We start from the raw sequence: 12,431 nt of genomic DNA on the forward strand, positions 1-12,431 counted from the left end.
TCTTATGAAAAAATAGTAGAGCACCAGCTGAAAGGAAATATTTTATCACTAGTCACAAATATACTTATTTGGTATCACTGTAGTGTGTCATGCAAATATGACATGGAGTGCTTCTCTATTGAACAGGGTTAAACAGAAATTATGTGATAAATAAAAAATTGGTTCTTTAAATTTGGCCCTGACTGGTCCTGGGGCAGAGACAGTAGCTTGGTCATTGTTTTGCAATTACTACAATGCAGGGAGGGGGAAAAAAGTAGCTCCAAAACAACAGATTTAGGGACTTAATTTAAACAAAAAGTCCATGTAAATATTTCTGATGGAGTATTTTAAATTAAAAATAGTTTTTTGCAAGAAGGAGTTATGCTGTTCCTAGAACTTTAGCCCTACAACAGAAAGAAAAGCAGCTAATTGCTGAAGTTCTTATAGTTTTAAACACATTAAGAAACTCTTAAGAAATGGCCAGACTGTTAGGAATAAATATTGTCCAAGCTTCAGATGTTAACTTGCAAGGAATTAAGATGAGGACGTAAGAACTGAGAGAGGAAAGAAAATGAATGAAAAATGAATCCTCAAGCCCCACTGGTCAGATCAAGGCTGGGGGCAAAGACAGCGGCTCGAGCTCCACCCCCAGAGGAAATATTGCAGAGTTTAAAGAAGTGAAGGCACCAGTGGAACTCATTCCTTGAGCCAGCAGAATTACAGGAGGCCTTCCAGAGGAAGCTCCAGAGGACACATTGATCAGAAATGGGCCAAGGTGAGCAAGGGGAAAGCCCATCCTGTGATGCTCTTTGTTACATCCATACTTCATGTTCAGCTCTGTCATGGACACTGAGAGGTCACTACTTCTCTAAGGAGATTTGATCCAATAAAAAAAGAAGTAGCAGGAAATTCTTCCATTGAAAGTCAGGAGAAGGATTTTCAGAGGAATTGCATTTTTTCATTTATTGTGTGCATGGGAAAAGCAAGCTTGTCAGAAAGAGGTTTGGCAGCACAGGCATTTAACTGACATAAAAATGTTATATTTTGCAAATAAGAAGGGAAAACCTGCAGCTATTTGGAGTTTTCAGAAAAGGGCAAATGACAGACTGACAGACTTGACATAGGAGAAAGAAGCAAAGCAGAACTTTGGGAATGTATCACTGCAAAGGCTGAGGAAGGCTACACTGAGCAGAGAAGGCTGAAATCTGAAGCTGAGGCAGAGAGGATACAAAAAATGGGAGTGTTGGGGGTTTTTTGGCAGTTTCTTTGTCACTGTGGTGGGTTTTTTGTTCACCTGCTAATATTTATAGATATGCAAACAGACCAGTTTAATAATGATTATAAAGTGTTTCATGTTGCTTTTCCAGCTCCTGCCTTTCTAAAGGCAAAACTCCCTGAGCCCTCAGCTCATTCTACAATAGATGTGCTTCACTGCTAAGTTTCTGAGGATTTTATTTAATAGTAGATATGTTCTTCAAGAATCATCTGTACTTCTCACCTCAATACTGTAAAAAACCCACGTTCCTCTACATTTGGACAGTGACTGCATTGCTAAAACTACCAGTGTAGTTATTTCAAGGCTTTTCTGAACTTGATAAATTTAAGATCATGCTGTAAAAAAATCTTTACATTAAGAAATCTCTTTGAACATAGGATGCTTTTTTTTTTTTACTCAATAATGGCACAGGGTAACAATTTTCCACTCCTAAGCCTCATATTCCTACTCTTTCCTATCTCCCTCTTCACAGGGGAAGAGAAAAACTTTTTCATCTATACGTCTGCACTTCAGTTAAACCATCAAGCCATCTCCTACTAGAAATCCCTCCATAGGCTCTGATGATGGCAGATCCAAGCCAATCTTGGATCTTTGTTCTCTGGCCTCTGACTGAAGCCACAGTTCTCATGCAAGAGCATCCCAAAATATATTTTAAGAGTACTCTCTCTCCAGTTCTGCCATCTCTCCCACTGCCAAACAACATCCCAGTGTCCATCAGCACGTTCCTGTTAGGTGCTTCCAACAGTGGCAGCTGTGTGACACATAATGGGGCTAGAGACCACATCATGGCTTAAAATTCACAGGGTTTCTCAGCTCAGTCAGGTTTCTTTATTTCTCATTCAGAGGCAGCAAGGCTGTGCCTCTCTTAGGGTGACACCATCACAGAATGGGAGAATTAATAGAGTTCAGAGAGATTTTTATCTAAGTAACTCATAAATATTCAATTTTCTCAGGTTTCTCTCCTCTTACATGCCTTTCTGATTTTAATTTAGTACAGAGTATATCTTTAGTACCATGTATACTAGTGCTTCTATATTTAATTATGCAGATAACCTCTAACAGCCTATGCAAGATGAAGCCTCTTAAAAAAAATGCTCACATAAAAATTATTTCTAATTTTAGCAGAAGCCTCACATGGGTACCAGTTACCTGTAGAAAGTAACAAGCAATTCTTCAGAGTGTGTTTGTGCTCCTTCTTCCTCTCAAGCTTTTTTGCTCATCTCATTTTTTCATAGCTGCAACGCAGCCAAGTACCGACTGGCATCTGAAAGAAAATGCAAGAGAACACCACACAAGTAAATTTTCTAGCGAAGAACTGATTGTGAGGAGAGGACAGGCCTTCACTATCACCTTCAATGGAGCAGAACGGCCTGAGCAGAACTTGATATTCATTGCAGAAACAGGTATGGCCCCCAACTTCTTCCACAGGGATAGCAATGCTGCCTCAGGACATTCTTCTGGCCCAATCTGCACTACAGAGCAGTGAGAGAAAACCTCAGAGCCAACGTGCTCATTCACAGCCATGGAAGTGTGTGAGGTGTTTGTTGTACTGCTGCCACCCCAGCCAGCAGCCACAGCTTCCTTCAGTTGCCAATATTTGGCACAAATTCACCTGAGGGGAGGGTTGGGAGGGTTACATCCCTGCTGAGTTCGTTGATGACTAAATCTCTATTTCAGCATGGCATGGATAAAAAAAAATGTTAATTGTTTCTCTTGAAAGGTCCAAAACCCTCAAAGGCAACCAAGACCTTGGCCACGTTTGATATTTCCAGCACAGCGAGCAAGGAGGGCTGGGGTGCAGTGGTGCAGTCCAGCAGCACCAGCTCTGTGAGCATCTCCATTTCCAGCCCGCACAATGCTGTCATTGGACGTTACAGGCTGAGTGTTCAAAGTGGCAGCTCCTCTCCACAAAGTCTTGGCACTTTTGTTTTGCTTTTTAACCCTTGGGCTTCAGGTATGAATGTGTCGGATTTCCTCTAAAGACCTATGTTGCTTTTAGCTTCATTAATATTTGCAGCTTCTCTGTTTGATCTATACTTTAATATAGCAGCTGAAAATTGACAACATGAGGGAGCAGTGACCAAAAAAAAAGTGTCTAACAGTTTCTTAGGACCTTCTGGTACATAGAATCAGCTCTGTAGCATGTACATACTAGAGAGCTCATTGTCCTAAAAGAAAAGGTTCTGCTTTTGACAAAGCTTCCCTATTTCTGCACAAGTTTAGAAGAGAGTGTCTGGCCTCTGTAGAAACAAGAAAAGAGTCATATTTACCATTTTCTCAGAGATTTGGCAGTGTCACACCTCCGTCTTCACTCAGACACCTCCCACCCCTTTCTCTAATTGTAGATCCTGAGTTTCACAATCTGTTTATAGCACCAAGAACAGCAAAGGGTGGATATCTGCAAGCACCCTTGTAGACCAAGAGAGCTCTTGCCTTATAGAGCAAGACTCCTGAGGTTTTGTTTTATTTTGCCTGTCGTGTTTGTACATCTCTCTGTTTTGGTTTTTCAGGTGATGATGTGTTCATGCCTAACGCGGCTGAGTGTGAGGAATATGTGCTAGAAGAGTTTGGCATCATTTTTGCAGGCAATAAAAATCATATCAGCAGCTTTGGATGGAACTTTGGCCAGGTAAATGTAGCACTGAAGCACCAGACATTGTTTTTGCATCAACTGGGTCATTTGCTTTTTCCAGTTCATTGCATACATCTCTGAAGAGCAGGACTCTGCTGTTGCAATGAACCCTTGTGCCAAGCCCTGTTTCACTGATCAATATGAGAATTTGTAATTTACTATTCCCTATTCTGCCTTGGAAGACCAGCCAGCACAAACATTAATATCTTTACTAAGACTACATAGCCTTAACTTAGTAAAGTACTGTAGCAATGCTGAGAGGCCTCAAGTCCACAGATTCCAAGTTTTTAAAAGCCCTGTGAATTCTGATTTTCAGTGTTTGTTGTGGCCACATTTTTACATGGTAATTCCTGGCTGAGCTCTGCAGCGCTTCAATCAGTGATTTAAAAACTCCATTCAACACTAATGTGGCTGTCTGCATCCTGATTTTTAGTAATCTCTGTTTTCAAAGCACTGATTCCTTTCTGTACCACAGTTTCAAGGAGACATCCTCAATATTTGCCTGGCCATAATGGATCGGAGCCTGTACTACCGCCAGGATCCCATCACTGATGTGTCTCACAGACACGACCCCAGGTACCTGGGCCGTGTTCTCAGTGCCATGGTAAGCAACAGCTTCACAAAGTGCAAACTCAGCTACTAAGTGTCCTGTAAAAGTAGTCAGGGAAAGTAAATATGAAGCCACTTCATAGAGAATTTTAGGCCACTGGCTGTATGGTGAAGTATGGGCCTACATGGTCAACTGCTCTGAGCCTGCCAGTTGTTTTATCTCCTCTGGGATAGTTTTGATAATTATCACTTTGATATCCAGTATTCACACTGCAAAAATAAGATTGGGTGGTTGAGGGACCAGTTCTTTGAAGGTCTTTAGTCCAGTCACTCATTTGAAGAGGAATTACTGGGTACTGGATCAGTTCAGCCATGGACTTACAGGCTGCTTTGAAACTCTCCAAGGAAGGAAGGTTTCTGGCCTCTGTGGATGACCAGTTCAGATATCCTCCTAATGAGGAATTTGTCTCTTATATCAAAAATGATTTTTCAGTCACACTGAAAAAATAAGATTGGGATGGTTGAGGGAACAGTTCCTTGGAGGTCTTTAGTCCAGCCACCCATTTGAAGTGGAGCTACTGGGTACTGGATCAGCTCAGCCATGGATTTGCCAGGCTGGTTTGAAACTCTCCAAGGAAGGAGGGTTTGTGGTCTCTGTGGGTGACCAGTTCAGAGCAGCCCTACCCTCCTAAAGAGGAATTTTTCTCTTATGTCAAATGTGATTTTCCCAAGCTACAGCTTTCTGCTGTTGCCTGTTGGTATATGAAAGAGAAAGGTTAGTCACACCTTCCCCAGTGCAGCCTACTGTGAGCTTTCCTTTCTGATGAGAGAGCACTGTTGGCTCAAATTCAATATAGCATTTACTCTAACTCCCAGGCCCCTTTCAGACAGGCTGTAAACTCTTAATTTACCTCATCATAAATTTAGTGAATATCTTCTCAGGTCAACGCCAATGATGACCAAGGGGTGGTGCTAGGAAACTGGAGTGGAAAGTATGAGGGTGGCAAAAATCCCACCAGCTGGACAGGAAGTGGTGAAATCCTGCAAAGCTGGAAGAAATCAGGATTCAAACCTGTTAAATATGGACAATGTTGGGTTTTTGCAGCAGTACTGACTACAGGTATGTTTTATGTCACACACATGACTGACATTGCACAGATTCTATTAAAAGAAGCATTGCTAATACTCCCTAAATAGAAGCTTTTGAAGAAATTACTATGCTATATGAAACCTGCAGAAATATTGCTTTCTGTCTGTGGCTTTCTCTTCACTCTTTAGTGCTTAGATGTCTGGGGATTCCCACCCGCACCATTACAAACTTCAGTTCTGCCCATGATGCAGATGGAAATCTGCGTGTGGATGAGTTTTATGATGCAGAAGGAAATCATTTGGAGAAGGGAGCTGACAGCGTGTGGTAAGCCTCAATATTTAATAGTAGAGCTTATTAATGTCTACAGAGCATAGATTCTGCTGACAAATGCTATATCTTATTAAGAATTGCCTTAAAAACTACTACACACACACAGAGGATCAATAAAAAATACTACAGAATAATACTACAGGACTTGGTGTTTTCACTCTTTCTCAGTTAAACAAAGAATTGTGACACTAATTACAACAGCTAGTTGAAGCCAGGGCAGGCAAAATTATAGTTATGATACCACAGATGGCTGAAAATTTGCAATATTGCATTGGATGTATCAAACAATGGTGACTTAATCTAGTTTGAAACTATTTTCAAAACCAGTAAAAGTTCATCAGAACCAGCTTTCTTGCAGTGGCATCATTTGGAGTGAAAGTAATTTAACTACTGCCTCTATTAAGCATCAGATGCAGATCAAACAAGCTTGCACTCAGCAAAGAGCAGAAGTAGTCCCTCAGTTTCTGTCTTGTTTATTCCCCTTCTTATTCTGGACTGTTTCTATCTACATGTGACATGTAGAACTGTAGTGTTGTGCCAGAAGGAAACCTAAAGCTAAAACTAAGGAAGTGTATGGAGATTTTGGAGAAGAACAGGCTCAAGGCATTTTTTACAACTTCACAAATTTGTTTTCGGCCCTTGAACATTTATATTTTTTCCACAAAGCAATTTTCAGCACTTTTCTAGTTAATGTAGTGAGGGTCAGGGTAGAAGTGGTGAATCTCAGATAAGAACTGTGCAAATAAAGGCATTTAATCCAGGCAACTAAGATGGCTGATTAAAGGAGGTGAACAGGAATCCATGAACACATACTAGTAGCTTACTTGGTTAATTCTTGCACCCAGGAATTTCCATGTCTGGAATGAAAGCTGGTTTACACGCAGCGACTTGGGCCCCTCTTACAGTGGATGGCAAGTTCTGGATGCAACTCCCCAGGAAGAAAGTGGAGGTACACAAATTTTATTTCAGGATTAATGCTGAAAATTAATAAAGTCAGTCACTTTTAGAGAGAAGGAAAAAGAGAAATCATTGTAAAAGCAATTTGTCAATCTGCTCAGAAATAGTTGCAGAAGGAAATACTTCATTGGTTGCATTAGAAAAGCTCCAGATAATCTGTGGATGCCAAGAAAGAAACTAGAATTCCAGGAGCAGTTTTTACAGCAATTCCTATACTTCCAATGTAGGTATCAAGTGCTATTGAAAATTAAGGGATAATATAGAATAAATCAAGTGTACTTTCAGAATAAACACAAGATACATTAATGAGTGACCTTGTATGAGGGTTTATGTGAATGAAAGGGCTTGAATGGGACAGCAGCACAGAGCAATTCAGGAGTCAGTGATAAATATCTGTCTAATAATCTGCTTGCTGTCAAAGATTATGCCTAAATTCCTTTTCCTTGATGCTGTAGGAATTTATCAGTGTGGTCCTGCCTCACGGCACGCCATCAAAGAAGGAGAAGTAGAGCTGGACTACGACGGCCCCTTTGTGTTTGCAGAAGTGAATGCAGACTGTATGTACTGGAATTTTGACTCTGCAACTGGAAAGAAAACTTTGATATTCTCTAAATCTACAGAAATTGGTGCCTCCATCAGTACCAAGGCAGTTGGTAGAGATGCTCGTGTAGATGTCACCAGGGATTATAAATATGAGGAAGGTAAGTAAAACCTCTGGTTCTTCTGATCACAGCTGCTTCATTCCCAAAAGGATATAAATTTTCAGTTAGGAATGTATTTATAAAGTAGGAGCAGAATTTATTCAATTCCTACACAAAAGGGGAGAAAAGGTACTGAGTAAAAACAAAAACAAAAACTGCCTTGCCCTTTCTGATATGGAGCTGCTTTGTGGGAGCTAAATAAGTCAAGTCCAAGTATCTCCAAATAAAGTGTTCCCTGTTCCATCTGCATGTTGCTGACATGCACTGTCTGCCTCTGCTTAGTGAGAATTAGGCTACAGCCCAAGCATTTATCTGCAGAATAAAAGACCTGTTGCAGAAACCTGAGCTAAATCAGCACTTAGACCCAGGAAAAGCAACTCTTTCAAAGGGTGCAAGAGCACAGCACCTTCTCAGTCCTTCAGGTCTCATCATCCCCATGTTATATTTATCTTTTTCCTTGGCTCATGAGCAGTTTCTGCTTCTCCTGTTAAACTGCCATTACCTCAATCCACGAGCCTTCTCCCCTCCTATGGAAAAGGGGAGTGAGGGGCTGGGTGGATGCTTGGCTGCCAGCCAGGCTCAACCCACCACACTGTGCCATCAGCCTTCCCCAACATTTGGGCCTCCCTCTGTGCTAGCAAATAAGAATTCACATTTCTAAATGTTATAGCCATAAAAAGGGATAGAAATGGGGAAAGAGAAACTTTAGACTTTATGTTTTAAAAAAATGTTATTAGAAGGACAGTGACATTACTGACTGCAGTTGCAGAAAATGAGGTATGGCTGTGGAAAACAGAGAGCTTGTTTATCTCTAAGCACAGACACTATGTCCTGGCTAGCTGCTCTCTAGCAGCCATGTAAAATAAGAGATGCATGTTAACTGTTGAGGATGATTTTCATGGTTCTCCCTGACAGGCTCTGCAAAAGAAAGAGAGATTTTCAAAAAAGCCCGTAAGAAGCTAGGACTTGAGGATAAATTTGATCCTACAGCACCAAAACAGGAGGAAGTTGAACAGAAGCCTGACATCTCAGGAAAATTCAAGGTGGCTGGCTCTTTAGAAGTTGGCAAAGATCTCAACCTACTTCTGGTTCTTGAAAATTTGCAGTCTGATGCTAAGACTGTAAATGTAAATATGACTGCATGGAGTACTCTGTATACTAGAAGACGAGTTAATCAGATCTGGAAGGACTCTCTGTCTGTCACTCTGGCTCCAAAGGAAGGTAATTTTTCAAATACCTTTTAAACATAATGGTTTTATCTGTAAAGGGGCATTGGAGGCTGCTCAGCTTGGGAGGAAAAGCTCTTAACAAACTGTAATCCTAAATCCCTGGGTAGAAGAGGCTGAGAAAAATATTGATTACACGTACATTAACAAGGCATGCTTCACATTCTCATGTCCCCAAGTGCTTTTCACATTTTGGAAAATATTATCATTAGGAGCCTGGGATAAGAGATGTGTCAGCATCTCCAACGTGAGGTGAGAGATCATTGGATCACAAATGATACTGTCTTGTATTAATCTTAGACTTCAAAGTCATTAGTGAGAAACAGAAAAAATAATTCATTTCTTTAATATGTAATTTAACTTCTGGAGAGGCACCAGCAAACTCCTTAAACTCCAGCTGTTGCATCTTTCAGAGCAATAGGGGGGGAAAGAAGCCAGGCAATACAGTAGTATTTAATGGAGAAGGGATAACATTAAAGAAATCACTATCTACCTAAAGCAAACAGATAGATTTGCATTAATTAATTTTGGCATGATGGCTGAAGACCCTCCTATTCCTAGTCCCAGCATAAAAGGAAAATACTAATGTTAGATATGCTTATAAAAGCACATACCAATTCCTTTTTTAATTTTTCCTTCTAGAAAAACAATTCCCCATTAAGATAAAGTATCCTGAATACCAGCAGCAGTTAACTACAGACAAAACAATACAGGTCACAGCTTTATGTCATGTAAAGGATGGGATTCAAGTGCTTGTGAAAAGAAACATCACCCTGGACAATCCTGCCATTGACATACAGGTAAATTCCCTTTGTTATAACTGCAGTGGCAGAGAAAAGGGAAAGGGAGTTCTTTGAGAGTACTTTATTCCCTGAAAGAAATGCTCTGCTCACATTCAAAAATTCTGCCATGGTTCATCACAGCCTCTCATAATATCTCCCCTTCTGACTCCTGGAAAGGCTCAGCTAGAAAAGAACACAGAACCTGGCCTCACAAATGTTTTCTTTGCACAGGTACTTGGTGAAGCAAAAGTGAATAAAGAGGTGGTTGTGGAGGTGGCATTCACCAATCCCATCAATGAGGAGGTGAAGGACTGTGTGCTGCAGGTGGAGGGCAGTGACCTGCTCCAAGGGATCCTGGAGCTACGGTGGGTACCTGAACCATCTCCTGCTATCAAACACACAGGAATGTGGGCATGGATGAGCTGGAACTGAACTGTGGGATGAGACATCACCTTTTTCTAGCTGTCAGCTGGGAGGCACAGGTTATGAGCACACAGTGATGAACCAGCCCTTCATCTAGGCTGGGCTTTGGCTCCATGGTTTGGGAGGTCAAATAATTGCTGTCCTAATTGGACAGAACTTGTTTTCCTGCCTATCTAGCAGGACCACACACTTCCAGAGAAAAAATTCATGCTTACCCAAGCTGTAAATGTTGCTGAGGCTGTCTATCCTGCTATAGGCCGGACAGGTTGCACCTTCTTGAGATCAAAGGCCAACAATAGGATACACAACTATTTCTGTCCAAATTACAACATACCAGGATATTTTTTTCACTTTAGTATATGGACTGCAGGTGCCAATCTGAGTGCACAGCATTGTAAACAAATTGTATTTATATCCAACATACAGAAATACATGTAAAAAGCAGATACAGCAGTGTCTCAGCTTTGGGAACAAAAATTATTACTGCTTAGACACAAGTTGTGATCTCAAAGGATGGGACCTCTGAAAAGCACAAAGCCGGGTCTGCTCCATGCTCAGCTTTTCCAGACACAGCAGATCACAATTTGAGGAGGATAGTATTTGCAGAACAGACTAAACCATGGCAAGCAGCTTTTTCCAAAATGAGAGCTCCAGGCACACTCTCTGCTTTCAGAACTCTACCAAATAATTATCTTAGGGGATTAATAAACAGAGTCAAGAAACTATTTGATGATGTTGAGATTGAGAAGACTGGAATAAAACACTTTTTTTTTTTTAACTATAGATCCCACTTGCCTATTATCTGCTTGGGTGATTTTGTAACTTTTTCTGCCCTTTTCCCTTCAGTATTTCATAATTGAAACAGAAAGATTAAATTTTCAGACTATCCTTCATTTTGTACAGATGAGAAATTGCATAAAAATTTCAGTGTATCCTCACAAATGCAGTTATTTCTGGAAAATACCTGGGATATAAAAACATGCTCTTTAGCTGAATACACAGACAAACACAAACAAACAAACACAGCAACTTGACATTGCCATTTGCACTTGAGCAATTAGGAATGGTTCATCCCATCATTTATAAGCTCTCCTGAGGGAATTTACCAACCTCCTGTTGTCTATCCCACACAATTTTATCCTCAGGCAAGACAAGACTATATGTCAAAGTAAGAGAAAAACATTAACAAGTTTCCAGGAGTTACAAAACATTCGGTGTAAGACATTTTCATTTCCATTCAGAATTTCCTGCTCTGTAAACACTGAGGTTTCCTTGGTGCTATACTCTTTTCTAATTCAAGAGTTGATATTAACATTCTGCAAGGTCTCTGTTTATTCTTTTGCAATGATTCAGTGTTGTGTTTTACACCCTCTGTTCTGCATGAAATCTTATCTCACATATTATTGTGTCCCCCTTTGTGGGCTTATCTGGGTTAATGCATAATGAATTTGTGAGAGCCTTTAATGTATGGATTTGAGTCTTTAAGTACTTATCATATACTTATCTGATAAGTATTGTGTGATCAAGCCATGTGTGATCTTTTCATGGCCGTCTTACTTTGAAGTGATAAGAGTTCTTACTCCAGGTGGAAGATGATTAGTGAAGAAACTGAAGCATGTTGCATAAGCCTGTTTTTGACTTGTATTTTCCCTCTGTTTCCTTTTATTTTAGTATACCACCACTGAAAGCCAGTGAGAAATCCAGTACCAAGTTTAAACTTATCCCTTCTGAGGCGGGACCCAAACATCTACTTGTTAATTTCTTCTGTGATAAATTTGCAGATATCAAGACCTTTAAGATGGTAAATGTGATTAACTAATATGAAGATGTACAAGGAGTGGTCTGTGTGTGTATAAACTGAACAAAATGTGATAAGAAATCTTGTATAGAAAGCAATGAGATAATCAGCAAAACAAATCTTTGCTTCCTCTGATAAAGGGTCACCAGCACCATATCATTGCAATTTTACACTGTAATTTTAGATAAACTGAGGAATGGCTGATTGTTCATTTACTGTTGTGAATATCCATATTAAAAAGAATATTTTACCTTCCACTTGGAGAGTCTTTGATTTATGTCTAGCTTTCTTTGGAATTAATTCCTCCTGGCTCCAGATGCCTCTGCACACACATTCATAAACTCATTGTTACTTAGTGAAAGCCTTATCCAATGGACTTGCAAACACTTCCAAAGTGTTTCTCCTTACTGAAACTGTGATACTTCAACATAGTGAGGATGACTTGCACAATTTATATCATTTAGCTTTGTCTTCTTTGCTACAAACTGTCCTGACAGTTTCCCTTTTTATTTTTTTTTTTGGCAAATCACAGTGACCAAATGAGGCACAGGAGATGTTCATCAGGAATTTGGGTGGTGTCCAATTTGAGAGGCATTCAACAAACACATGGGGGTAATTGCCCAGCTCAGGGTACATATTTTGTGCATAGTTTAGAATGCTGATGTTTTTTATTTGCTGAAAGCCTTCT

The 12,431-nt window shown here is 40.2% G+C and overlaps 1 protein-coding gene across 1 annotated transcript; it reads left to right on the forward strand.

The window, feature by feature from the left end:
- Positions 1–673: 673 nt before the first annotated feature.
- Positions 674–11,997, forward strand: LOC134426750 (protein-glutamine gamma-glutamyltransferase E-like). Its single transcript, XM_063171988.1, has 13 exons — positions 674–754; positions 2,491–2,658; positions 2,976–3,209; positions 3,766–3,884; positions 4,363–4,491; positions 5,379–5,556; positions 5,715–5,850; positions 6,702–6,805; positions 7,269–7,514; positions 8,430–8,735; positions 9,383–9,540; positions 9,754–9,887; positions 11,617–11,997. Exons 1-13 carry the CDS (start codon positions 745–747, stop codon positions 11,762–11,764), a joined length of 2,070 nt encoding a protein of 689 aa, XP_063028058.1. The 5' UTR covers positions 674–744; the 3' UTR covers positions 11,765–11,997.
- The last annotated feature ends 434 nt before the right edge of the window (positions 11,998–12,431 follow it).

This window comes from Melospiza melodia, chromosome 19, assembly GCF_035770615.1.
Source record: "Melospiza melodia melodia isolate bMelMel2 chromosome 19, bMelMel2.pri, whole genome shotgun sequence".
In the NCBI taxonomy this organism is placed as follows: domain Eukaryota; kingdom Metazoa; phylum Chordata; class Aves; order Passeriformes; family Passerellidae; genus Melospiza; species Melospiza melodia.

Excerpts from the sequence above, each read along its gene's own strand:
- LOC134426750 (XM_063171988.1), top strand. Across the intron at positions 7,515-8,429 it reads GGATTATAAATATGAGGAAG|GCTCTGCAAAAGAAAGAGAG; the intron begins GTAAGTAAAACC and ends TCTCCCTGACAG. Across the intron at positions 8,736-9,382 it reads CACTCTGGCTCCAAAGGAAG|AAAAACAATTCCCCATTAAG; the intron begins GTAATTTTTCAA and ends TTTTCCTTCTAG.